This window comes from Clinocottus analis, unplaced genomic scaffold (genome assembly GCF_023055335.1).
Source record: "Clinocottus analis isolate CAN_PGR_092001 unplaced genomic scaffold, fCliAna1.0.p SCAF_22, whole genome shotgun sequence".
Taxonomy (NCBI): Eukaryota; Metazoa; Chordata; class Actinopteri; order Perciformes; family Cottidae; genus Clinocottus; species Clinocottus analis.
In genome coordinates, this window is record NW_027175954.1 from 11,255,165 (window position 1) to 11,280,066 (window position 24,902).

General features: G+C 42.4%; 1 protein-coding gene and 1 long non-coding RNA gene across 2 annotated transcripts; one reads left to right on the forward strand and one right to left on the reverse strand.

Annotated features, from left to right (window-relative positions):
- Positions 1 to 210: 210 nt before the first annotated feature.
- On the reverse strand, positions 211 to 23,083 carry abcc6a (ATP-binding cassette, sub-family C (CFTR/MRP), member 6a). Its single transcript, XM_068588728.1, has 31 exons — positions 23,042 to 23,083; positions 20,268 to 20,444; positions 19,956 to 20,081; positions 14,606 to 14,743; positions 12,094 to 12,216; positions 10,923 to 10,984; positions 10,662 to 10,793; positions 9,471 to 9,677; positions 8,091 to 8,268; positions 7,701 to 7,862; positions 7,512 to 7,604; positions 6,768 to 6,971; positions 6,235 to 6,381; positions 6,028 to 6,115; positions 5,383 to 5,452; positions 5,167 to 5,293; positions 4,894 to 5,070; positions 4,625 to 4,792; positions 4,247 to 4,430; positions 4,023 to 4,107; positions 3,817 to 3,934; positions 3,413 to 3,620; positions 2,994 to 3,304; positions 2,504 to 2,703; positions 2,190 to 2,316; positions 1,835 to 1,936; positions 1,576 to 1,722; positions 1,291 to 1,449; positions 953 to 1,119; positions 627 to 821; positions 211 to 406 (listed from the first exon to the last, which is right to left on the reverse strand). Exons 1-31 carry the CDS (start codon positions 23,081 to 23,083, stop codon positions 298 to 300), a joined length of 4,533 nt encoding a protein of 1,510 aa, XP_068444829.1. The 3' UTR covers positions 211 to 297.
- On the forward strand, positions 566 to 1,453 carry LOC137792921 (uncharacterized). Its single transcript, XR_011078172.1, has 3 exons — positions 566 to 869; positions 1,067 to 1,168; positions 1,388 to 1,453. It is a non-coding gene; the product is annotated as an uncharacterized lncRNA (long non-coding RNA).
- Positions 23,084 to 24,902: the final 1,819 nt, after the last annotated feature.

The following is a 24,902-nucleotide window of genomic DNA, read 5'->3' on the forward strand; positions in this document are numbered from 1 at the left end:
TCTCTATACAATATTTAGAGTAGACTCAACAATCCACTGGAGCTTTCTTCTAAATGTTCATCATCTGAGGTTAAAAATGTATTTAGGACAGCATGTCTGTGTATTAAAAAACAACATATAAGGACTGCATCAGCAGCTGCTCGTGAGATTCATTGACAATGCCCTCATGGAGAGGAGCTTTGAGCTGCCACAAAGATTGGATTGGCACGATTTTATGTGTGCTGCAGAGCCACACAAATAAGATGCCACATTTGTACACCTGGACACTGGCTCCGTGGTACGAAGCCCAATGAAGCGTTAGACCAGCCCGGCTTCCCGACACATTCGGTAGAACTGTCCTTGCTGTGCGATCAGGTTGGATGGAGAGTCCATCTCTGAAACGTGGCCTCTGTCCATGACGATCACTCTGTGAAGCAGAAAAAAAGGAAGATGGGTTTTACATCGTCAATTATTTTTTACACCTGATCTAACATTGAGGTTTTGTAAAGTTATGGGTTTTAGGTTGTCTAGGCCGATGATTGGGCATGTCATTAGTGTACTGTTAATGATTCATTATCATTGATTAGTTTTCTGTCAGTCCACTAAATACCCGAAATATATCGACCACTTAGTAGATCATAAGGTACCTGGTGTAGTCCATGATAGTGTTGAGGCGGTGCGCAACGGTTAGGACGGTGCAGTCATCAAACTGTGTGCGAATTGTTGACTGGATGAGCGTGTCTGTCTCCAGGTCCACAGCAGCTGTTGCCTCGTCCAAAACCAGGATCTTGGTTTTTCTCAGCAGGGCCCTGGCCAGGCACACGAGCTGGCGCTGACCCAGACTATGCAGACAAAGAAGAGGGCTTAAATCATAAATCAGATTCTATCTTGTATGTATCAAGAAACTTTTGTGTGGATACCCTGAATTAACATTTGTGTAGTGACTAGAGAAACTCGAGTTGTATCTGTATACCTGAGGTTTTCTCCTCCCTCTGAGCATTCATGGTTGAGTTTGTCAGGCAGATTTGAAACAAAGTTTTTGAGGTGAGCAAGCTCCAGTGTCCTCCACATTTCCTCATCTGTGTAGGTGTCAAAGGGGTCAAGGTTCATTCGGAGGGAGCCGGAGAACAGCACGGGGTCCTGGGAGCAAAGACAGCAGATGTTATTCATCACAACACGCTTCAGACTGGTAACTCGTTTATTACAATTTAGAATGGTGGCTTATTCTCCATTGGATACGGATTGCAGCCATTGCAAACAGTTTATGTGATGAAAGCCAAGGCTCAGATTCTGTTATTACTACTGTCGCACCTGAGGAATGATAGTAATGCGGGATCTGAGATCATGGAGTCCAATGTCAGCAATGTTGACTCCATCTATAAAGATCTTTCCCTTTGCTGCCTCTAAGATCCTGAAGATTCCCAAGGCAAGTGAGGACTTCCCTGCTCCTGTACGACCCACAATTCCAACCTTCAAAATAGGTTTATAGAAAATAAATATATAGTTAGAATACAACTTAATTCAAGCAATTTAAACTTTCTGGTCTAAGATGGGTAAAATGGTTGCAAGCGGTCTTTGTCACTCAAGATGACTCACCCGCTCTCTTTCATGAATATTTAAGGTGATGCCCTTCAGAGCCAACTCAAGGCCTTTACGGTACTGCAGCCCATAATCATGGAACTCAATAGTACCTCTATGGGGCCAGTCCGGGGGCAAGGAAGTGCCTTCGGTACTCCAACTCGCCTGAATGGAACAATAAGAAAGGGTGAGTACAAAAAACCCTTTGTGTTGTGCAATGTTGAATTTAGTGTTTTGAGCTGTGATTTGTTTATGTGGGTGTGGTGGGAACACTTACCTCTTTAGCAGTCTCAGCATACTCGTTGACTCTCTCCACAGACACAATATTGTTTTCCACATCAGTCCAGGCTCTCACAATCCAACTCAGGATTCCAGTCACCTGCAAAATATCCAACACACTGAGGTTTGCTTTCAATCTTATTCTTTCATGTGCTGAAAAATGCATTTGCTGATTGAGCAAAGCAATGCTTTTATATTTCACTTTCCCCAGTTTAACCTCCAACTGCAGTCCCACAATGCTGTGCAGTGTGAGAATGTGGCTGTCTTTGATGTTAATAGGTTGGGTATTGGAAAACCTCCAGAACAGCTGTGTGAGAATGTATGTGAGCGTGTCTGTGGGTAGAGCCTCTTACCTGGAGGGAGTGTGACACTGCCAAACCAACTATGCCTGGGCTCAGGGTGCCTTTTCCCATCACAGAGAGAATGGCAGCAGCTAAGACCACACCATTACCGACAAACTCCAGATTGACTGCCAGCCACCTGTAGGTGTAATATTGATTTAGACGTGGGCAGGCAACTAGCAAATATGTCCTTATTACTGAAGCCAGAAGTCCTTTTGTGTAACCATGTAACATGTAGCAACTGTCGCTGCTTTGAATCATGAACTATAACGGAACGATGCATAAATGAAATAAAAGCACATTATAATCATCACATATCATCTCACCGGGTGGCCACAAATCTAGGGAAGTAGGAGGTCTGATTGAAGTCGACCCTCTTATTAGCCTGCAGAATGAACCTGGACTGCTCGCCAAAAGCCCGGATCACGCTGGCGCCCTGCACCGTCTCGTTGAAGTGGGTGTAGATGGGCGAGCGGCTCACAGCTTCCAGTCTTCGCAGCTGACAGGATGTGGCGACATAGAAGCTCTGTCGCCCACAGTGGAAAAGTTTAACAAAATAGTTTAATGAGTGAAACCAAGAGGGAGCACCGAGGGCTTTCCCATAATTCATCGTGAATGTGTGTAACATCTATGTCAGCACGTGGGGGAACAAAACACAAGTGAATGGCAAAATCAGCAGGGTTGGTTTTGGAGCCCGGAGCTTTCCAATAATACACTGTAATGGAACCTAGCTCTTGCTGAGCCACTTTGAACATACAACTCTCAAAGAAAACAAGTCATTTGTGGCGAGTTGAAATGTTTTGGGGGAAAACATACCTGGACAAAGGCGTAAAGGAAAGCGAGCGGCAGGATGATCACGGCCGCAAAGGGTGTCGCCATCAGCACAATGATGCAGACCTCCATAAGTTTGAAGACGTAGCTCAGCATCATCTTCAAGCCATCGGGGACCATGCAGTCAATAGCGTCGATCTCTTTGGCAAAGCGATTGAGTAGGTTGCCGCTGGGCGTGCACTCAAAGAAAGACATTGGAGAGCGCAGCACATTGTTCAGCAGGTCCACGTGCAAGTGGCGAGAGGCGATGATGCCGCAGATGGAGATGGCGACAGTCGTACCAAAGATGGCTATACCTGAAGAGAGAGGAAAGAAGTTTGATCTCGTCAAAGTCAAACAGTAAAAAAACAGTGTTGACTCTTATTAGTCTGAGCCATGAGGATTATTAAAGCTCTCTAACTGACCTTGCACAAAGCCAAGAGCACCAAACACGGTCAGTTTCAGATCTGTGTCGCTCTGGGTGCCGTTAACAATCGGGTCGTCAGCCCACACGCTCAGCCAGTAGTTGTAGGCCAATGAGGTGCCCTGCTGAAAAGCGTACAGGAAGACGATGGGAATGATGATGGCCAAGCCGATGGTCTTGAAGTACTTCTTGTACATCGCCAACCGCACCTGATGTAGAACAACACAAAATGTACTTGTCAATCTCAAGGAATTAGATAATCATTATATCAACTATTTTATGTTTCATGATCATTAAACTTGCAATAACTTATTTTCGGGCTACTGATGTATGAAGGTAGATTTGTTTCTTTATTATCACACCATTGGTGTGAAACCAATGGTAAAAAAACACTTTCTGACTTACCCTTCCAGTGTGGGCCTTGTCAGCCTCAGTTAGCTTGCCCAAGTCCTCTGGTACCTGCTCCTGGTCTGTTTCAGACACGGGCTCCATATTCTGCAGGTTGGTATTCGTGGTGTCACCCCTGCAGGGTACAGAGAGGCCAGAGGTCATGCTTGGGATTGCCAAAAATCTTTATCACACATTTGCAGTTTATATGTTTGTTTACAAACCCAATGAGCTGCTCTTGTGACAGGTCTCTGGAGAATGGCATGAAATCGACCACGCTGAGACGGGCATTGGACCTCCTGGAACCAGCTTCAAGAAAGGGACATTTTTGCGGGCTTTTAAATTAGGATTATTCACCTTTAGACTGGTGCATATAACAGAGTGGTCATCCTTTCTGCAAAAGCTGCATTGTATTTCTATTGTCATCTTTTAACAAAATGTTTCTCACCTCTCTGTATAGCACTCTCTTTTCGCTCTGTGCTGGCAAATGTGTGAATGAAGTCAGCAAAGGCTCCATGGCGGCTTAGGAGCTCCTGGTAGGAACCGCTCTCTGTGATTTCTCCATCTCCTAGGACGATGATGAGGTCAGCCTGTGGCAGGAAGCTCATCCCGTGGGTCACTAGGATGCGAGTCTGTATGGCAAGCCACACAAGTGAAAATGTTTTTTATGCAAGCACAATACAATTGAGGCTTTCTTGAAAACAAAAGTGTCAGCAAAGTGGTGGTATGATAACAATAGTGCATGCCACATGCCTGTAAGTGGTTGAAGGAATTGTAAAAGCAAGTTTTAGCTCTTTGCAGCTGGATTGCATTTTGGTTGTATTACCTTGTCTCTAAGGACTCCTTTTGGTCCAATGACTTTGTCAAAAATGTGTTGGCCCACATGTGCATCAACAGCAGACAGAGGATCATCCATGAGGTACACATCAGCCTTTCTGTAGACAGCCCTGGCCAGGCTCACCCTCTGCTTCTGTCCACCTGACAGGTTCAATCCCTGCAGGGACATAGTGATTCAAAAGATTAAATGAACTCAAAGGATTTGTAATTTTAAAAACAAATCCAAACATATCATTTCCATTTCTCCATTTTAAATACCTTTTCTCCAATTTCTGTAGCATCTCCAGCAGGAAGGATTTCCAGATCAGGCAGCAGTGCGCAGGCCTCCAGCACTCGGTGGTACCATGTCTTCAGTTTCTCAAAGCCAAATAAGACGTTGTCTTGGACTGTGGCGTTCTGGATCCAGGCCTGCTGGGGCACGTACGCCACTGAGCCCTGTGAAGGCCCATGTCAAAAGAGAGACTGTCAGTATTAATGAAATGAAACCCACAACTAATAATAACACTTTCGTGTGGAACACAAGCTCAATACCTTAACAGTGACACAGCCGCTTCTTTTCTCTGTTTCTCCAAGCAAGGCAGACAACAAAGAAGACTTTCCACTCCCTACATGTCCAACCACAGCGACGAGGGAACCTCGTGGCACATGGATATTGATCCTGTCAACAAAGAAACAAATTATTCTGTCACTCTATTTGTTTTTATTGGAGATTTTCTTTTAAATTTTCATTATTTTTAAAACTCATACCTTTTTAGACATGGAGGGCCCTCAGCCGCCCAGCTGAAAGTCCCATTTTCTATCACCACGTTTTCTCCATCTAAACGAGAAAGAAAGGTTGAGTAAAATGAACCAAACCTGCAATAAACGCTGAAGACAGGACATGTTCCTTCAACCTGAGCCACAAACATACTTTCAAAACAAAAATACCCCTTGAAGTTTCTCGTCTGAGTGCGACTGGGCGTAATTACAAGTGAATTAGCTTAATCATACAAATTACAGAGCTGTTGCTTTTCACAAGCTGTCCTAGGAAGTGTTGACAGATTACAGACTGAGGACCGCAGGGTTTCTCTCTTTTCTTTCTCTATGAATCATATGTCTGAATTCATGCTGTGATTTACATTCAACCACTAAATGGGAACATCCTATCATTACCCTGTCTACCAGTTCAACAGGGACCAGGAAGTGACAGTGCACATGATCCAGACAAAGTTGTGGTACACCACAGATATAAACAACAAAATCTTGCCAGCTCTTCATATTGATTATGACAGCCTATGATTCGAGGCAGTAAAGGGAGTAAAGTAAAGGGAACCAATTGTGGTGAAATTAAATTGTGCAAAATAGTAATTTATTCATTCAATGTTAAAGTTTATACATGGGTGGGGTTCTTACCAGAACTCAATGGAGCCTTTAAAACATTGTCCCCTTTCAGCTCCTCTGAGCACAGGTATTTCCCCAGACGTCTCAGTGAAACCATAGCCTGAAACAGAAAGAGTGGTTAGTTAACTGAGCTCGAGCCATCACACGGGACCATAAAAATGTACCTTCATGGGCACGGTCTCAGAACAATCACAGGTATGACGTCACAAGGTCACCTACCTGCATAGTCGTGCTTATAGCGAATGGAAGCTGGCTTAGTGGGGTCTTCAGGATGTTGATCAGCGCCATTGAGACAAAAACTTTCTGGGCATCCAGGACATTCCTGTCATCGAGCGTCACATAGACTCCAAACATGGCAAAGGCAATCTTGGGGGAAAAGAGATTAAATATTACACGCACAGGCAAAGACTTGAGTGATGGAGGATCTTTACAGAAACAATTTATAGGATTTGGCTGGTTTTATTCGAAATGTCTCCAATTGTCAATGTATGCTATAAAAAGTCTGTATTAGTCTGTGTCTCAGTACTTTGTGAGCTCCAAGTCCAGTTATTCCTACTGAAGATACCTATATACACAAATATATGCATATATGTATAAAAAATACTGTATGTATACAAATGTGCATTTTTATGTTGTTTTATTTTTTGTCTGGCTGGGAACATGGTTGTTACTTTTTTTTTTAAAGCTCAGTACACCAAAAACGAAGAGTTTGAGGTTTGTATGTACCCTTTTTTTTGGTTTTGTGCTCTTACCAGGAAAGAAGAGGAGTTGAAGGATGCAATGGAGATGGAATAAAGGATCTGAGACTTCTTCAGGGCTTTGAGCTCCTTTTCTCTGTGGCCCAAAACCTTCTCCAGGAAGGCCTTCTCCCAGGCATAAAACTTCAAAATCTTTATTCCATTCAGGATCTCATTCATCAGTCTGATGCGGCTGTCCATGAACTTCATTTGGACCTCCTGTTGACGAGACAAAGAGCTTTTTATGTTTTGTCGTGAAAAAAATGTAACCATCCAAAGCTGTGGCACAGTGGAAAGATAATTATCAGACCAAAGCAAATATATGCATTTGTGAACATGGGTTTGTCTGCACTCGTTACAACTGTAGTTTTCCTGAACATCATATAATGTGTTAAATTCAGTAAGAATTTATTGCTGGTTACATTTGAGTAATTTTTATGACAAGGAAACAACAAAAGGCATGGAATGTGGTCACTGCATTCAAGACTAAGTTCGATTAAATTGGCATCTAAATTTACAGAACCGTCTGTTGTTTTTCCAAAGAAATGAAAAATGATGTCCTCCTACTGCCCACCCTTTCCTTTCATTGTTTTTCAAGCACGTTATATGGGGCAGACATCAAAAGGACAAGAGAGAATGTACCATTCAGGCCAAACACCCACACGGCTCTTCAGCCACTATCTAAACCAGCTGTGGCATCCTTGACCTGAACATGCCAGATGTCAGAGCGACTGGAGCGAAAGTGCTTACTGCTTTTACCTGTAGCTTGCTCCTTTTCTTTGCAATGAATCCATTGAGGGGGAAAATGAGAATGACAGTGGCGATTCCTGCCAAAGCCGATGGACCGAGATGCTAATTACAACAAAGAATAAAATGGTGTTAAGGGCCTGTCAGTTAAAATGCGGTTGTGCATGAATGAGCGGCATTGGGAAAACATTTTTGCCATACCTGCCAGAGGAAGAAGAGACAAAGAGAAATTTCAATAGGAGCGAGCCAGACAGCGTTGAAGTACACCACGAAGTCCATGAGCTTCTGAGTGTCTGCCGAGACCAGATTCACAATCTCGCCCACAGTGCAAGTCCTCCGTGCAGAGCTGTTTATCACCAACGACTGGATTGACGACAAAAGAGACAAAGACATTTTAGCCCTCAGTTGTCCAACATAAATTTACACCTTTGTAAAGATTACAGACAATCATTCATTTGGATAAAAGCTGTTAATCTTACTCTGTTTTCCTGTCTGGAAGGAGAGACAGTTGTTGTTTTTACCATTTAAAATGTAATTTATGTGCTGTCTAGAGGTTATAGGCTACATATCCCTGGATGTAGATTTACCCACCTTCCTGTAAACCAAGCCCATAACAGCTGTCTTCACCCTCATTCCCACTGTGAAGCATGCGTACATGTACTGATGGCTAAAGAGGGACTGGAGACAGGATAGCAGGAACATGAGGGTGGCGTAGAAGTAGCCTTTCCACAGCGGGGCATCTTCGTCTCTCATGAAATCCAGAAGAAGACTGTGGAGGAGGAGATTAACACTTAATCAGGATGTTCAGTTTTTAAGTGCATGTAAGTTATACAAGTGTTTCTATGTGTGGTTTCCCCTGGAATACAGTGAATGAAACCAGTTTGAATCAGACAGGCAGTTTTTAACCTGTCAACATCATGCCATCATGCTTTTTACAGTGTTTTTTTTATTCAATGTGGTATTATGTGACTTTCATTGTGTGTATTAAACCAGCAGCCGTTCGTGCTGCTGTGGCTGCTGCCTGACTCGTTCGCAGAAAGTAGCTCGTGTTGCACAACACTGCTCAGCTTGTGGCCGGGCTGCCCTCATACTTGGCCAGCGGTTCCCTTATTGTGGTCCGACAGCATTACTGCCATTTAGAGGCTCCTATCCCTCTCGGCCTGTCCTCCTCACTGGAGAACAGAGGGCTGTGGTCTCGTCTACTTTATCTGCTCACAGCTCTATGACCGTAATTAACACTTGCATTGATTCTCGGCTGTGCAAAAACAACAAGATTCCTGTCTGGCAAGTGGGATTGTGTGGCGGGGGTCGGGTCAGCCGTAACCTGTGTTTTATTGCTGCCAGCTTTTGTTTTTGTTTGAGTCACAAATCGTTGAAAACAGGACAATGAAAGTGATAAGTTACTACAGTAAAGTATATCCATATATGTAGAGTGCAGTATCTTCTTAACCAATGTTTTATTTAAATTATACCAGGAAAGTATAATCTTTTCCACTTAAATCCCTAAATTGTACAGTTTAACCCCAAAACCACAATAAAACCTATTTTTACTCGAGCCTGGACTGCAGTCCATCCAGGTAATTTCAGTCCGAGATGTGGTTATGAAATATTGGCTGCAGCTTTTCTTAATACAGTGAAGGCAATGCAATTTGGTTTGTGGGAAGCTATATTTGAAAAACTCAATAACAACAACAATCTCTTTCAGAATATTATGATGATGCGGTCACTAGCGAGCAATTTGATCGACAACTTCTTCATGCAGAATAAGCAGAACACAAACATTTCTGAATTATCTTGTTATTTTTGGTGCACGTTGCACTATAAACTAAATAACCCTGGGCTTCATGGTACTGGGTTCAGAGACATCTGATCTCTACAAATATTGGCAAATCACACAAGAGCAATCTTTCTTTTTTTGCCAGATTTCACACATTGTGAGAGCATATTTAGGTTTCTCCCTGAAAGGCTTACCTGAGCACCTGGGGGATGGCGAACATGAAGGCATCGTGGAATATGATACACATGGTACCAGTCAAGAAGTAAGGGCCAAACTTGCGTGCCAGCGTTCTGAGCAGGAAGAAGCCGGAGCTCTGCTCCTTCTGCAGCTTCCTGAGGAGCTGAGCCTGGTCTGGCAGTCTGCTCCCCAGTGCCACACCCGACGCTAAGGCCTTCTCCTGCCTGCCGGAGCGAGAGAAGGCACGCAGTTACAGACGGGCCATCTGTGTCAGAGATGCCCCTACATGATGCTGGCGCCTTTCAAGTCTTTAATGTAAAACAGACTGTAAAAGCTTGTTATTCGTACCATCACCGACGGACATAAGAATTTGCCAGCAGTAAAAAGCATTATTCACATGATTATTGGATTTAACAAGAAATCTTCAAAGCACTGGATCATGTTAACAAGCTTTGGAGGTTCTTGCCTTGACATTATGGTGCTCCATGTCCTTAAGGGACTTCTTTGGACCTATTTTTGGCCCAAAATGCTTTGGGTGGTGAGACGTCCCGAACTCCAATTTACCGTAATCATGGCTAAGTCATGCTCTGCTTGGGTCCTTAAGTCAACCGACACCCTGCTGACAATTGACCACATTGCAATAAAATGGAACTGATTCTTCGTGCAGGACACGTGCATGTCAAGTTTTTTTCTCTTATTTACGAGCTAATACACAGAGAAGATTTGACAGTCAATCACATCGCCCATTAAAGGAGCAGATTGTATTTATGCAAGACAATTTACTCATCATAAGGAGTACAGTACATGCCATTTGAAAACAACATGTGTAGCACTCTATATAATGTCTGCTGTGGTATATAGACATAAAGGTTGTGTTCCAAACTGGGAGAAGGGGAGGGATGCTATTGGTTGCATTACGAGAGATGTGGTGTTTTTGAAACTTGAGTTCATGACCAAATACCTGCCAAATATTGATATTGCCATCAGCTTCAGCTGTGCTTTGTTTTGCACTGATAATGAAATGTTAGCATGCTAATTAGTTAATATGTTAGCATTTAGCTGACTATGTGTACAGCCTCACAAAGCAGTTTGAATGGTTGTAGACTCTTGAGCACGTTTATTCTGTGTATTAGAGTCTTTCAACTTTATGAAAGTTCAATACCAAATTGCCTTCAAACCGTTAAACTCAAATTATCAGGCATTCTCACTTTTGAAGTTTGGCACATTCATCTGTCCAGTCCTCCTCCAGAACGGAGATTATCTTGCGCGATGTGTCTTCCTCTCTCAAGGTCCACAAGTCCTCTGCTGCCAGTGGGGTGCGATAGCCTTTCACAACAAGCCTGATGGAAGATGATTCACACACATAATTGTCAACAAACACCCACACATTATTGTAAACAAGTACAAACTGTCGCTGTAGTAACTCAGCCAAAGCCAAAAAATTAGGGGTTTTTAAAGAACCATCTTACCCAGTGAACCACCAGAAGAGAATCTTTGAAAGGAAAGAGGCGTCTTTAACAGGGCAGGGATTCTGCAACAGATTAAAGACCAGACTCAATGTTGTTTTCGCAGTAAAGCTCTCACCACTTTAAGGCTTTCGAGACACACACATCTTCACAGAGGCCGTCGGTTGATGGTTGAATGGTGCACTTGTGAGGAGTGTGTTTAAGAATGATAATGTGTGTACAGTCTGGTGGTCCATTGTGGGGAGCAGAGGCCATAAGCTCCCACAGGACAGAATAAATAGAGTTCAGTGTTATGGGGAGGAGATGACGTTTTGAGGTCTAGCTCTGACAGAGAGGAAATGTTTAATCACAAACTGTCCAACAAGTGGATACACACACACACAAACACATGCACGCACGCACGAACGAACACACACACACACACACACACACACACACACACACACACACACACAGTCCTCTCACATATTCTTCGTGGCATCTCTCCATCCTGCCACCCCCTCACCAGGGTGTTTGCTCACTTCATTACCAGCGCTCTCGCTCTTCCTCACTTCCGGTGAGTAACTCTAACCAAAACGTGGGCCCGAAGGAGGAAGACGAGGAGGACACAACAAGGAGCGACCAATGGGTGTGTCCGCCACGCCAGATTGCGGCTTCTGCCCCCTCAGCCTCTACACCACCAACCAAGGGCTTCTGAGGGACTTTTCCAGCTATTTTGATTGTTTATCACCGGGGAAGTCACACGTCTGTTTGATTGATTAGAAGTTCATTTTCAATAACCTGTCAGCTGTCTGGAATCTACTTGCTATTTGGAGCTTAAGTGTCATCAGGCTCATGTTTGATGGAATAGTGAGGCCTGTATTAAGCAATGCCTGTGCTGTTGTGTGGCCACAGGCTCTAAGCAGTGGTCCTGATGTTATCCAAAGCTGAAGAGAGTGAGTCGCGATGATGGTATGCAGGAGAACAACGCACACCCATTAACACTCTCATCCGAGGAAGCCAAGGCGGTGGAGTGAGAGTGGAACCAGGGAGGGAGGTGAATCACTTCATTTCCTCCAAAAGGGAAAAATGTTTTGACGACAAAAGATGAAAACCACAGCTCAGGCGTTTTCTTTCCTGGGTGTTGGATCAGAGTGGATGTTTTTGACGGAAGTGGGATACATTCTCTGCCTACCTTTTCCAAGACGGTTTTCCCCTCTGGAGGCTTGTCAGCAAAACAGCAAAGAAAGAGTTGGGCCAATTGGATTGTGAAGTAGGAGAAGAAGGCAAGGTATCGCACAATGTCTGAGGCAATACCCTGTGGAATAAAGAAAGCACAGATAAAGGAGGTTGTTACAGAGTTGTTTTGTGTTAAGCTGTTCCAGACAAGTTTTGTGAGAGACTTATATTTCAAGCTAGAAGAAATGAATTGGCTTTATGGCCAACAAAAAATAACATTGTTCTTAAATCAAGATATTTCAGCAGGATCAATGTGCTTTGGCCGTTTTATGTCTTTCAACATTACATAACAAATCACATAACATCCTGTGGTATACAGCGTCGTTTAGCTCCACTGTGGCTTAAAAAATACATTGCGTTTCCCATTATACACATTGTATAGGAGAGGGATGGTTTACACACCAAGATCACAGACACAATAAAGAGTATTTTGGACCTTTAGGCTAAAGTGAGAACCCAGTCTTTAATGGTGTACTTTATATAAATGAAGTGACAGTTAAAGCAGCCTCTCAGTCACGCTAAGAGCCCATATCTGTAAATAGGGAGATTGTGGTTTTACAAACCAGCACCCTCACGATCAGTAAAGGGAGCAGCTGCGATATTAACCACTCAGAGACTTTTGTGAAATGTAGGACTCGCTTGTTATTCTTGACGTACAGAAATTATGGGGTTTGGCAGATGCATTGTTTACAACTGGGTCAAGGCCACTGCCACAGACAATCTGTGCAATGTCCATGCAATGGCTATGCATGAAAGTCTGAGCCATGGTAAACAGTAAAAACATCTTTCTCTGAAAAGTGTGGTGCTGTGCCCAGAAAGGAGATATGAAGGGGCCAAATAGAAAAACAGGGTTAGGATGGTTGGGGAGTGGGTGGGAAAAATGTAGGTCAGGCGACTGAGAATGACCAAAGGTCCGCAAACAGGAACTCAGTCAACTCGAGCTGTCAACGCCGCAATGTGAATTAAACACTTTCTTTATAAATACTCACAACATGTGTGAGTACAATATTTAATGTAAGTCGACACAGTAGACAGGGAAAATCTGCTAAACCCTGCTACAAAACCGTTAAATTACTTTTTTTTTTTTTTTTTTTTGCAAGACATAGTGTAACACTAACATGTATACAAAAACCTGTCAAAGACAATGCTAGAGACAGCAGCCAGTTAGCTGAGTACCTCCCACCAGCACACCATAAAACAACACTGCTTTTACTCTTTGGTTCTGTGCACATTTTTCCTCGTATTAAACAAAAGACATATTGTATAATGTGTTTGTAGAAAGTCAGGCTAGCTGTTTCTCCTGGTTTCAAGTCTTGTGCTTTGCTTATTAGCTGATTTAGCTAGTGTATGTCTCAAACTTTTCCTATTTATGTAACAGAAGGGAATTAGCTTTTGAGTGAATGATAACTTCCTTTGCTTTATTATGGTGTAGTAAACAATATCATCTTATTAGACATCTGTTTGTGTATGTAGTTGTCTTAATTATTTCCAGTCCAACATTGACACTATCTTCTGCAACCATTTCCCCTCAGTCTACCTCCAGTAAGCTACCATTCAATCTCATGACCAAGCAAAAGACTCTGGATGGTATTACGACCTTTAGAGAAATTGAACAGCACATTTTGATTATCTAAGATTTAGAGATATGCAATATGGGAGAGAAATATATAAATGGTCACGTGTGCATCCTATGAGCATGCATGTGGTTGAATGAAATGAAAACATCTGTGTCTCAATTCTAAATGGCATCGCATTATGTGCAGATGCATAGATTTCCATCTGGCTCTGTTTACAGCAGTGTAGGCCCATAAACACAGCGCCGACGTTCCTCTGGTCTGACCCCGGACTGCCATGTCTCACCAGCATTTATCCAAGGGCCATCATTACTCTCCCCCAAGCAGTGTGGGAATGTCACACTGAGGATGATAAAACAGAAATATGGATGTGTGTTTGTGTGTTTTTATAGAAATGCAAATGCAACTGCCCTACGGCTGTGCATGCTTAAATAGAAACGTACCCCACACAACAATGATTGTAGTGTCTGACGCGAGGCACAGGAAGAAAAGGAGAACTTAAACACACACAAGCTTGACCAGAATTGGCAGTGTCATCCTCCAACACTTGGTTAACTTCGGCTACCTTGGTTAAAATTAGGGGATGAAACAGAAACTCTTTGCTGACACATGGTATATCTCAAGCTATATGCTGCTGGAGTCTTGTGTCTAGACGATGGGTTGGAGTGGACCTGATTAGATATCCCTGCATGGGGTTTGACACCGCAGGTTCACTGAGTGCAAACTTGACAAATACACTTACTTTGGCTCTGAACTATTCCTTATTTTCAATACTGAGCATCTTGGATGCTTGGAATATACAGTGTCATGTGTTCGGACACTGTGATGATTTATTTGATGAAATAATATGTTATTGTGTTAACAATCATATTAATCAATAGTCTAAAGACATACCTCATCCATGGCCAGCTGGATCTTCGCTCTCAGAGGCACCAGGGAACAGACCACAGCCAAGACCCAGAACAGGAAGAGGAATACAGAGGAACGACAGCCTCGTATTCTTTCCAACTGGATGATGCATAAGGCCAAGATCTAGGGAGAAACAAAGAGAGACAGAGATAATTCATCTAAGAATTCACTTGTGGAGGTCTCACAGCACAGGAGAGGGAACAAATCCTGAACTAAGAGAACACTCGAATCTGTAATGCCTTGTTTTGAAACACCGTGGAGCCACTCAGCAAGAACAAGAAAACATGATCTCCAAGTATGAATGACCTTTTTGGAAGTAAAAAAATAAAACCTCTGTCTGAACTTATATTCAGTGGTACTCCACTTAATTCAGTTGAAGAAAGTAAAGCTGTATACCTTCTTTATTAGGTGCCTATACGACACTGCTCACTTTTTTAACAGAGAGGGTATAATCAGATTCACTCTAATGCAGCCGATGGTGGTTTTGAGAAAGAACTTGGGATTTCCGTGGCCGCAGCCAAAGACAGTATCTGGCTGACGTCCGCCTACAAAGAAATGAATGCATGGTATGCGGCATGCCCTGCACACATTGCTTGATGTTGTTATATACTTTCCTTTAAAAAACAAACAAACTATGTTTTCTCAAAAATAGGCCGGATTCAGTATTTGGGCATCTGTATGTCCTCAGAGGAGTCATGCATCTGCTGTTGAACCACTGTAATTGGTCCCTCTCTGAGTGGTTGGCCAAGTGAGACGTCACTTTGTCATGCCAGCTCATCACCAAGTGGGGAGAAAGTGGCTTAAGGTTTCATGATGAGTACCACATTGGTTACTTTGGGATAAACCACAGAACTGTCCTTTTATAAACTATAGCGGCTCGGTAATTATATACGTTTTTCACATCAACAACCTATACATTTGGTGGGGAGATGTGTACTGATTTCTGTGTGGTGACTGTGAGGGTAAAGATGCTCTTGTGCTCTGGTAGATATAAACAACATGTAGGGTTTTCATTAACTTGCTGTGGTGACACACTGATTCTTTATTCTTATGTTCATTCATTTTCCTTACACACTTGATACTTGCCCGTCTCTTGAAGGAGAAATACAGAGAGACAGGCACTTACAATCATACCTATGGGGAATTTAGAGTCTCCAGTCCACCTGACTGCATGTTGGAGCCGAAAGTAACTAAAGAGGGAACAGAGGGACAACCGGACAACTGAAGGCACATGAACGTCCAAGACCTCTAATAATGTTGGGGAAAATGTACCGACTACAACACAAGTTGCATCAATAAATTTGTGGTCACTTGCGAGGAACACAACAAACTGTAAACAAATAATTGACTGATTATCACCCCATGACGTTTATTAAATTGCAAATATGTTTGCAAACAGTTGCTTATTTACACATTTATTTGTGTCCACCTGATGAATATGGGTCTCTCCTCTTAGCTCTAATTTGGTCTCCAGCTAAATGTTCACCAGCTACTAGCTAACATTGTCTATACTGATTGGTGTGGGACATAGTTTGTTTTCTAAAAACAGCTGCCTCTATGTCTGGAATTGAGATTGAGGTCATAAAACCAACACAATTAGTTGAAAGATGTTACAAACGTCCAGAACGGCAGAGGGCAACAGTCTGTCATCATTTGATCGATATATAAAATATAAATATAAATTACTGCAGTGGTATTTACATTAATAAGCAACCATTTATGATGATTAAAGTACAGTTTTTAAAAGTTAAATATGTTTCAATATTGGTCATTGTTTTAATTCCCCTCTGATTTTGATCAAGTCTTCGTTTTCTATGAAATGATATCTACGTCTCACAGTATGCCAGTCAGAAGTACCAAGCACATGGTAAGAACTGTATGTCCTCGACTGCTGGATTGAGGCGGCATCAGCCTTAATCCAAACCTCAACTCAAGTGGGGGAATCATAAAGCTGACCTTGGGTCTGCATCTAAGGGCAAGGACCTGCTATTCCTGGCCTTCCGCTCTGACTTGCCATATTGCTCAAAACCATCAGCCATCTGTTTGTAGAAGTCAGTGGGTGGAACTAAGTCCATCACTGAGCCCTGAATCAAAACCCTACCTTATAATTACATGGGAAGTGTGCAGCGCTCAGGAAGGAATAGGACCTTTACGTCATGGTATTGCTGATTATAGTCAGTGTCATGTGTGTGCTTTTCATCAATAGTGACCACGTTGTGTGGGCTGAGAACTGTTACCACAAGCTGGTCCGAGCAACAAGAGCACAGTGTTCCAGCCTGCACCCAGGGAACGGTGGTGGGTGGCTACAATCAACATCAAGAAAATGATATCCTTTAATTAAGATTGATAAATAGATGTAACGATAGTGGACAAGCTCTTCATAGGAGATGTTTGTTATCTGTCCCCTTTGCCTCATAAATTATATTCTCAAAATGAAGAGACATCTCAGTGTATTTTTACCCAAACACGTGTTGTTATTGACTCAGGAGTCTGAAAAGACCACAGGTGGGCAAGACTGTCTGACTAGGAGACTGTGTAGGACCTGTATAAGGCTGCAGAGAGTGGACGCTTTGTGAGTAAACCTTTACAGCTCACTGGGCTACAGCAACTCTTCCTTTCCGGACTCAGCACCCGGACTGGACTGCCCTGTAAACGTTACATCACTCCTGCTTGGGACAGTATTTTAAAACTGCCATGCCACCCATGTTGTCAGCTGCACCCCTGTTCTCTTTGCACCTACTCATCAGTGTAGTATCAATTAAAACCTGCAAAAAATGAGTGGGATCAATGTTTTGAGAAACAATCTGGAAGTCGTCTCCATCAACACAAGCCACAGAAAACATTTCTCTAATTGCACACCAGCGCTTATGTTCTATAAGTACTGGGTTATAGTTTGATTTAAAATGTTTGGAGAGGAGGAGAGAGACAAACAACATGTGTAAAGAGTAAGGATCTCATCGAGACTACATGAATCTAAACTGATCATGCACTGATTTGGATCTAAACATTGGAGTGGTTTGCACCGTTTTTCCTCAGACCTGAGCAAATCAATGGGCACTACAGAGTTTGGGTACAGTCAAAACCTCAGGTTCTTATTCCAAGGTAAGTTGAAATAATGTTTTGTGCTTTAGCTAATTCTTTTTTCTGTATTGCATTGTAACAAACCCCTGAGGTACAATCTTGGTCCGAACAATGGCGCTCTGAGAAGGACCTGGCGTCAGAGCTTCCAGTCTAAGAGCAAACCTGTAGTCCAGCTTATATACAGACTGAACCTTTGTATGTCATTAGGTTTAACACAGGCTACAATTGTGTTCACCGTTGTATTCGGTGGTTTCGTGTCGTTTACAGGATTAAAAGAGCATCAACGAAAAACGGGATTCGATCATTTTGTGTAAAGCTCTAACTGACCACTTGGAGTTCACGAGTGAGTCAATCCTCACAGTTCATGACTATGATCGGCCTGCAAGAATAAGCCTCTAAAAACACATGAAGCATTTTGGGTATACATTATTTTCTTGATGACATATGGTCTCTCACTTGCACGGAAGCTACCAAGCACATTTTTCATTGGATTGAAACTTTGCACGTACGTACATATTTCAATTCCACATCAAATAGTAGCTGATGTCACTACACATGTACTCTGCACCCTGATGAGTGGCGCTCAAATACTGGCGGCATTTACAGGGTACTGTAATATTTGCATTGCCTGCAACACTATAAATCTAGCCCTGGTTACGCCTCTTTGCACCTCAGTGTCTGGCCAACAAACTGTACATAAACTATATGTTATTTCAGTTGCTGCACATTGGCATGTGAGCCAGAAGAACCCAAGCTGAAATATTCCCAAAACTTCTGTTACCCAGAGCAACACTGGAGGGATGTCAGAAGTGCAATGTGAGCTACAAATCAGTTGCATAGCTTAATAGTCAAAGCTATTTACACACACACACACACACACACACACACAAACACACACACACACACACACACACACACACACACACACACACACACACACACACACACACACACACACACACACACACACACACACACACACACACACAGACCATGGGTGCATTGGGACTTATTTTTCATTCACTGTGTTGTGTGTGTCCCTCTCATTTCAAACTTACTCATTGATAAATAACAGGGCATTCCCATTTGCTTATCTCCAGAAACTTAGAAGAGAGAGTAGTAAGCTATTTTAATTATTTCAGGACATGTCAATAATTAAAATATGTTTATAAGTTCAACAATTCACACACAATTATATGTCAGAGGTTTGGAGGAAATACACTTTTCCGTTATACCGCATACAGTGCATGAAGCACTAGCCGTTTCAGGTGGATGAGTTCACAACCTGACTTAAAGTTCCAGTGTGAAGGATTTAGGAGGCTTTATAGGCATTAAAGGAATATTATATTTAGAACTGTGTTTTAGTTAATAATGGATAATCACTTCAAACTAAGAGGTGTTTTTGTTGGAAAACAATGAGCCCTCAACATTTACTAGGGGAGCAATACTTCTTCACAGAGTCTGCCATCGCATTAGTGCCTTTAACTTGCATTCTCTCTAATGGCCAACTGGGGGAGACACCTCTGGTTACACAAAGTAGTCTTGGTGTGAGCGTATGAGAATATTGCCCTCCTTCACAGTTATTTTATTACCTCAGTAAACATTGTGAACATGGGTTTATGGTCTCACTTCCTAGTTTCAGGTTTTTTTTCAATGCAGGATGATGTTAAGTGAGTATATTATGGTCCATTTAGAGTAAAACCGAACATAAAACAGGATATGCTTTAGGGAGGGGCTACCTTGTAATTAACACGTTGCTACCACAGTGTTGTCCGGTTTTGGGAGTTGTCTATGTTTATGTCTTACAACTGTTACACTTTCCCAGTGTGATTTCACTACAGGAAAGGTCATTTTAACCTTTTGGTGTACTAAAAATGTTGTATTCAGTGTCAAGTTGGCGTGGGTAAAGCAAGATGGTGATGGCCAAAATGACAAACTTAAAGCTTCAAATTGTCAGTCCACAAACCAAGGGGTGCCGTCATTGTGACTATGTCCATTTATATAGTCAATGGCTTCAACAGTAGCTCAGAGGGGACACACCAAACACTGACTCTAGAGAGCGTCTTTTGCATTTTTGAAGGCCACAGCATGACCTTCAAGAGAAATAGGAGGCATGAGTGGAGATGTAATCAGTTCTTTGCGATCGGCAACTTCACTGCTAGAAGTCATTAAATCCTACAAACTGCTCCTTTAAGCCAAAATCTATGGTTAGATGGACCTTGATTTAGAATTGGAGAAGAGACACAGTATTTACCACAGTCATGCTGCGTATGATGGGACTGAGTAGGAAGACCATGTGCTGCTGGATCTCCTGGCTCCTCTCTAGCAGGATGTAGAAGAACTCCACGAAGCCAAAGGAGGCCAGAAGGAAACCCAACACCTGTGCAGGACAGAAGAGGAATGAAAAACTGAATGGAAAAACTGTGTTGTCAAACTTGCCAGTATATTTCTTTTCTGTTGATATTGTTTTTTCTGTTGAGAAAATGAATAGAATGTTGCTTTAGTGTGTGATTGCAGTCGTGTGAAAACAAAGTGAAGACTGGCCAAAGTCTGTGTGAAGTCTCACCATCTTCGCAATGCAGAGGCAGGACATACGAATGCGTCCGCAGTCATGGCAGTAGAGGTGAAGGCAGTAGAAAGGCACCAACAACCACAGATAGATACATGGCACCCACACCAGTACTGTGTTTTGGAAACACTGGGTCAGGTCTGGGTTGGCTGTGTACCACGTACGGTTCCAGTCCTACAACAAAAACAGAGTAACAAAGCCAGAAGTTTAGATCAATAGAATATATCTAGGTAACTGTTAGATTACATCCATCATCTGACAGACAGATATCACGAGAGCCAAGTCTAGAGAATTCAGTCCTCAGACCATAGTTTCATCCATCAGGGTAGATCCTTCTTTTCTTAAAAAGCTGGGTCAATTTGTGGCTTTTTTTCTGCCCACACCTTTGGCTTGTTTCCTAATTTGAGTAGGACAATGTAAACTGTCAACACAATAAAATGTGAGGTCAAATATTATCCTAATAATGAACCCTATTCACAGCAAAAGTCCATGCAGACAAGGGGTGTTGGGCACATGCTGCCAAAGGTTTGAGAACGTGTAGCAGCAGAAGCAAGATGCGATTTCTTCAACAAAAACATGACCAGGGGCTAAGTGGCCTGTTTATCACTTCTCTGGCCTAATGAGGGGCAGGGTGTCTGGCTGTGCTAACGAGGCTGCCCTGCGGAGCCACCACAGGAAGGGGTTTAGAGCTTCGAGCATGGTGACATCGTCTGGCCCGGCTGCTTTTCTCCCAACTGGAATAAGGAAGAAAGGCCACAATTGGTGGCAGCTGCAGCTCCATTATATAACACAGTCCTGCTGGGGAACCACGTCAGGTGAGATGCACTTTGGTAGTTGCTGCTGCTCTGAGTGGGTGGCAGCATGAACCACGATTAATTCAAGTTCATCATGAATTGCTACTGTCAGAGGTGGCACTCTTTGCCTGCATCAGAGTTACAAAAACCCCCACACAGCTAAATGTTTATAATGGAGGTGGTTTGGGTTATGTAGTAAACACACCATTATGTACAACAGTGGTCTCTGTGAGCACTGTTTAAGTGATAAATCTCTTGAGAAGCAATGTGTGGGAGGCTACTTTCGCAGACCCTTCTGATTCCTGCGGTCAGTGGCAAGCGATGAACACAACACTTTTATGTAAGAAATGCAACTTGTCAAACCCTGTCCAAGCACTTTCTTGTACATTTTGCTCAGTATTTATCCTATTTCTGTGACTGCAGTAGATGCCACTAGCTTATAGGTGGCGTATTACCTGACAAGCATAGTTATGCAAAAGTAGAAACTTGCAAACCTGCTGAATGCCACTTTTCACATGCTCAGAAAATCAGTGGCTAGTAATAAGTTAAATAAATGAAATCTTGTGCACTGTCTTGTGAGCTAAATATCATTATGTGCCTAATGTGAGTATGTGGCGTATGAATTGAGGACACTGGCATTTTAGAAGGCCTTAATCACTTCTGTGACATTCTCATCTAGATTTGGACCCATTATTAAAATGACAGCATGGTTCAATTTAAAAAGAAGGAAACTAAAAACATGTGTAGCTCCTATAATGACCCCTTTCAAATTAGTTCAGCCTAAAAAAAGTTTACATGCATTTGGATTTTTTTGGATCAAACTTCTTCTCCTGAGCTGGATTGTAAATGTTCAGTTCAGTATTAAAGTCATATAAATCCCCATCACTACCCTGAGGCTGTGACCAATGAGTAAGCAATGACGCTGTTCCAAAAGTATGTGAAAGGATAATCACTACAGTTAATAACTGAAAGTACTTTGCAGCTAACGTGAGACAAAACATCTGTTAAAACAACTTCTATACATTGTAATTGATATATTGTGGCTGAGAACATTACATCTGCACTTTGAAAATTTGTGTGTAAGAGAGCTGCACAAGACAATAGTTACTTTCACTTTTTTAACAAAGTTTGATGCCATTGTTTTGAGGTTTTGCAAGAGCAAAAACAGAGAAAGAGCCGTAATGAGAAACAGAAACACAGAGAGAGAGAGAGAAAGAGAGAGAGAGAGAGAGAGAGAGAGAGAGAGAGAGAGAGAGAGAGAGAGAGAGAGAGAGAGAGAGAGAGAGAGAGGGAGAGAGAGGGGAGAGGAGTTGGGAGCAAGATCATTCAATAATCCAGCTGGATTCTTGTCAGCTTCATCCTTCTTTTTTTCAGGCAGAATGTGGAGATACATGACTAATAAGCCTTTCCAATAACATCAGCTCACTCATTGTGATGCCTCTTCATGCAGCTCTCAGCATCTCATTGCATAGAATCACAGATCAGGGTGACAGTAAAATATATTTTGGCAGGCATGAAAGGAAATGATGCTATTCAGACTTATTTTAGTTTTTTTGCTGCCAGCTAACATTTCAGATTAAATAACTCCCTTATTTTCTACACACAGGTTTATCATTTTTAATTGTATTGTATAGTAAGTTACAGCAACCACTTGTCGAACAAGCAGCATCTATTGATAGGCCAATGATATTAGAACAACATGCTAATGTGGCTAATGCTAATAGCTTTAATCATTAAATCACATCAATGGTGAGGATTAAGCCAACAGAGTTAAGTATTGTTTTGTATTTTTGTTATGCATCTACATTTACATAAACAACAATTGGTACTCATAATGCAGACAAAAAATAACTTTTACATAAATATTTACTCACTACTATTGGCTTATTACAAATTAGCTTCAATTTTGTGACTTGCAAAATGTAACTTGTAACTTGCTTGATGCAAATATTACAGGTAAACACGTCACAAACTCACCCACAGAGGGTCCAGGCCACTGAGTCTGCAAAATGCATCCATCCACTCTCTTGCTCCGTCTTTCCCAAGGCTCCACTTGTTGAGGTCGATCAGCCCTGCTCTGCACTCTCAGCCCCAGAGAGTGTGTGTGTGTGTGTGATGTGGGGAGAAAGAGTTTAGACTTTTCCTCTCTGACTAATGGTAGTAAATCTTGGGGTTAGCTGGTTCCTGTATGTCTGTTTGGCTGGCACTTGCTCTGCGTATAAGTGTGTGTGTGTATTTAAATGTGTCTGCATGACTTTTCCTCCCCTTTAATGAAACGACTTCTCTCAATGAAACTCTGTTTCTGTCTGCCTCGCTGTTAGAACTGCTGCTGTCCTGAGATCCTGTGTCTATCTGACTCTCACTCTGTCTGCCTTCTGTTTATGAGCGTGTCTACTTGTTGGGTGGGTGGAAATCCCTCTCTCTCTCTCTCTCTCTCTCTCTCTCTCTCTCTCTCTCTCTCTCTCTCTCTCTCTCTCTCTCTCTCTCTCACCCTTCTCTCCTCTCCCACATCTGCTGGATTTCAATCACAACACCACAGCTACTCCCCTCAATGGGATGACAGTCGCACACACAGCCACTCTCCTCCCATTTTCACTCACTGCCCCTCACCTCTTTTCCTGCTTCTTATTTCCTCCCCACATCCCAAACCAGTCGTCTCACGACCACCAGTGTTTGTTTGTGCAGACACTTACCTTTCAAACTGGGACCAGCAACACTCAGACAAATACGATTATTTAAAACATTCACTGTACTGAAATTCCCGATATTAGCAATCTTAGTTACTGTTGTGAGACAATTATTCATATGTATCACCAGTGTGGTGCATTGCTTAACATATTAGCATGCATGTGTTTAAACCCCTTTGAACCCCTTACTGCATGAGTCACAAAATTGTATTTTTCAGTCAAGGCATATGGAAAATGTAGCGCCATTGCAAAAACAAACTTGCTGATATAGAAAGAAAAGGGAATCTATTGGTTAATAAGTCATCGTATTAGACTGAAACTTGCACTATCAGTGGAAAATGTAAAATGATGACACAACTTTGTCATAGTGTCATTCCTGTGTGCCAATAAAGAAACAATATGTACTTGATTATTGGTGCTTTTTATTTGTGCAAGGGCATGTGTGCAAGTTTGAAATACAGGAATTTCGTGGGATGTTGTCTCAAAAATCTATCCTACACATGTTTATACACGGTTTAGGGGAAAAACATGTGCGTGTCCTTTCAGCTCTTTGTAGTCTGCTGAAAAGCATCATCGAATGGTGCGATGACGGTCACCCTGGTCAAGACACGGGGGAAAACTTCAGCACGGCAGCTGCGCAGGAAAGTATGACAGCGTCTACAGTGGGACTAACACCACCACGGCATCATCACCGCAGAGAAGAAACATGGAAAGTTCTGCAGAGAGACAGACCACCACCAGGTCCTGTGTCTCGCCATGTGCAAATATGAGATTATTATTCTTTTAAAAATGATTCATCAATTTATGTTTCACCTCGAGCCTGCAGAATGTTTTCTATTCAGCACTTGAGCTCCCGGTGCTGAATTACGAGAATTGTGTAACACGACACGTGGATTCAATTAAATGTGATTTTTTTTTTTAAAAAGATGGATTAAAATGTTTTGCGGTACAAATAAAGGCGACATTAGGACAGGGAACTGGAACAAGAATTCTGGTAGAAATACATATTTTGAACCGATGTGTATTGCGTGTGCTTTGTTATGAGGTGTGGTCAGAAAGGGCAGAAGGTTCAAAAGGATCTTTTGCTCTTCCCAACGTTTATTCTGCTGGCTTCAACATTAACTAATGGAATATTGAGAGAACATGAATTA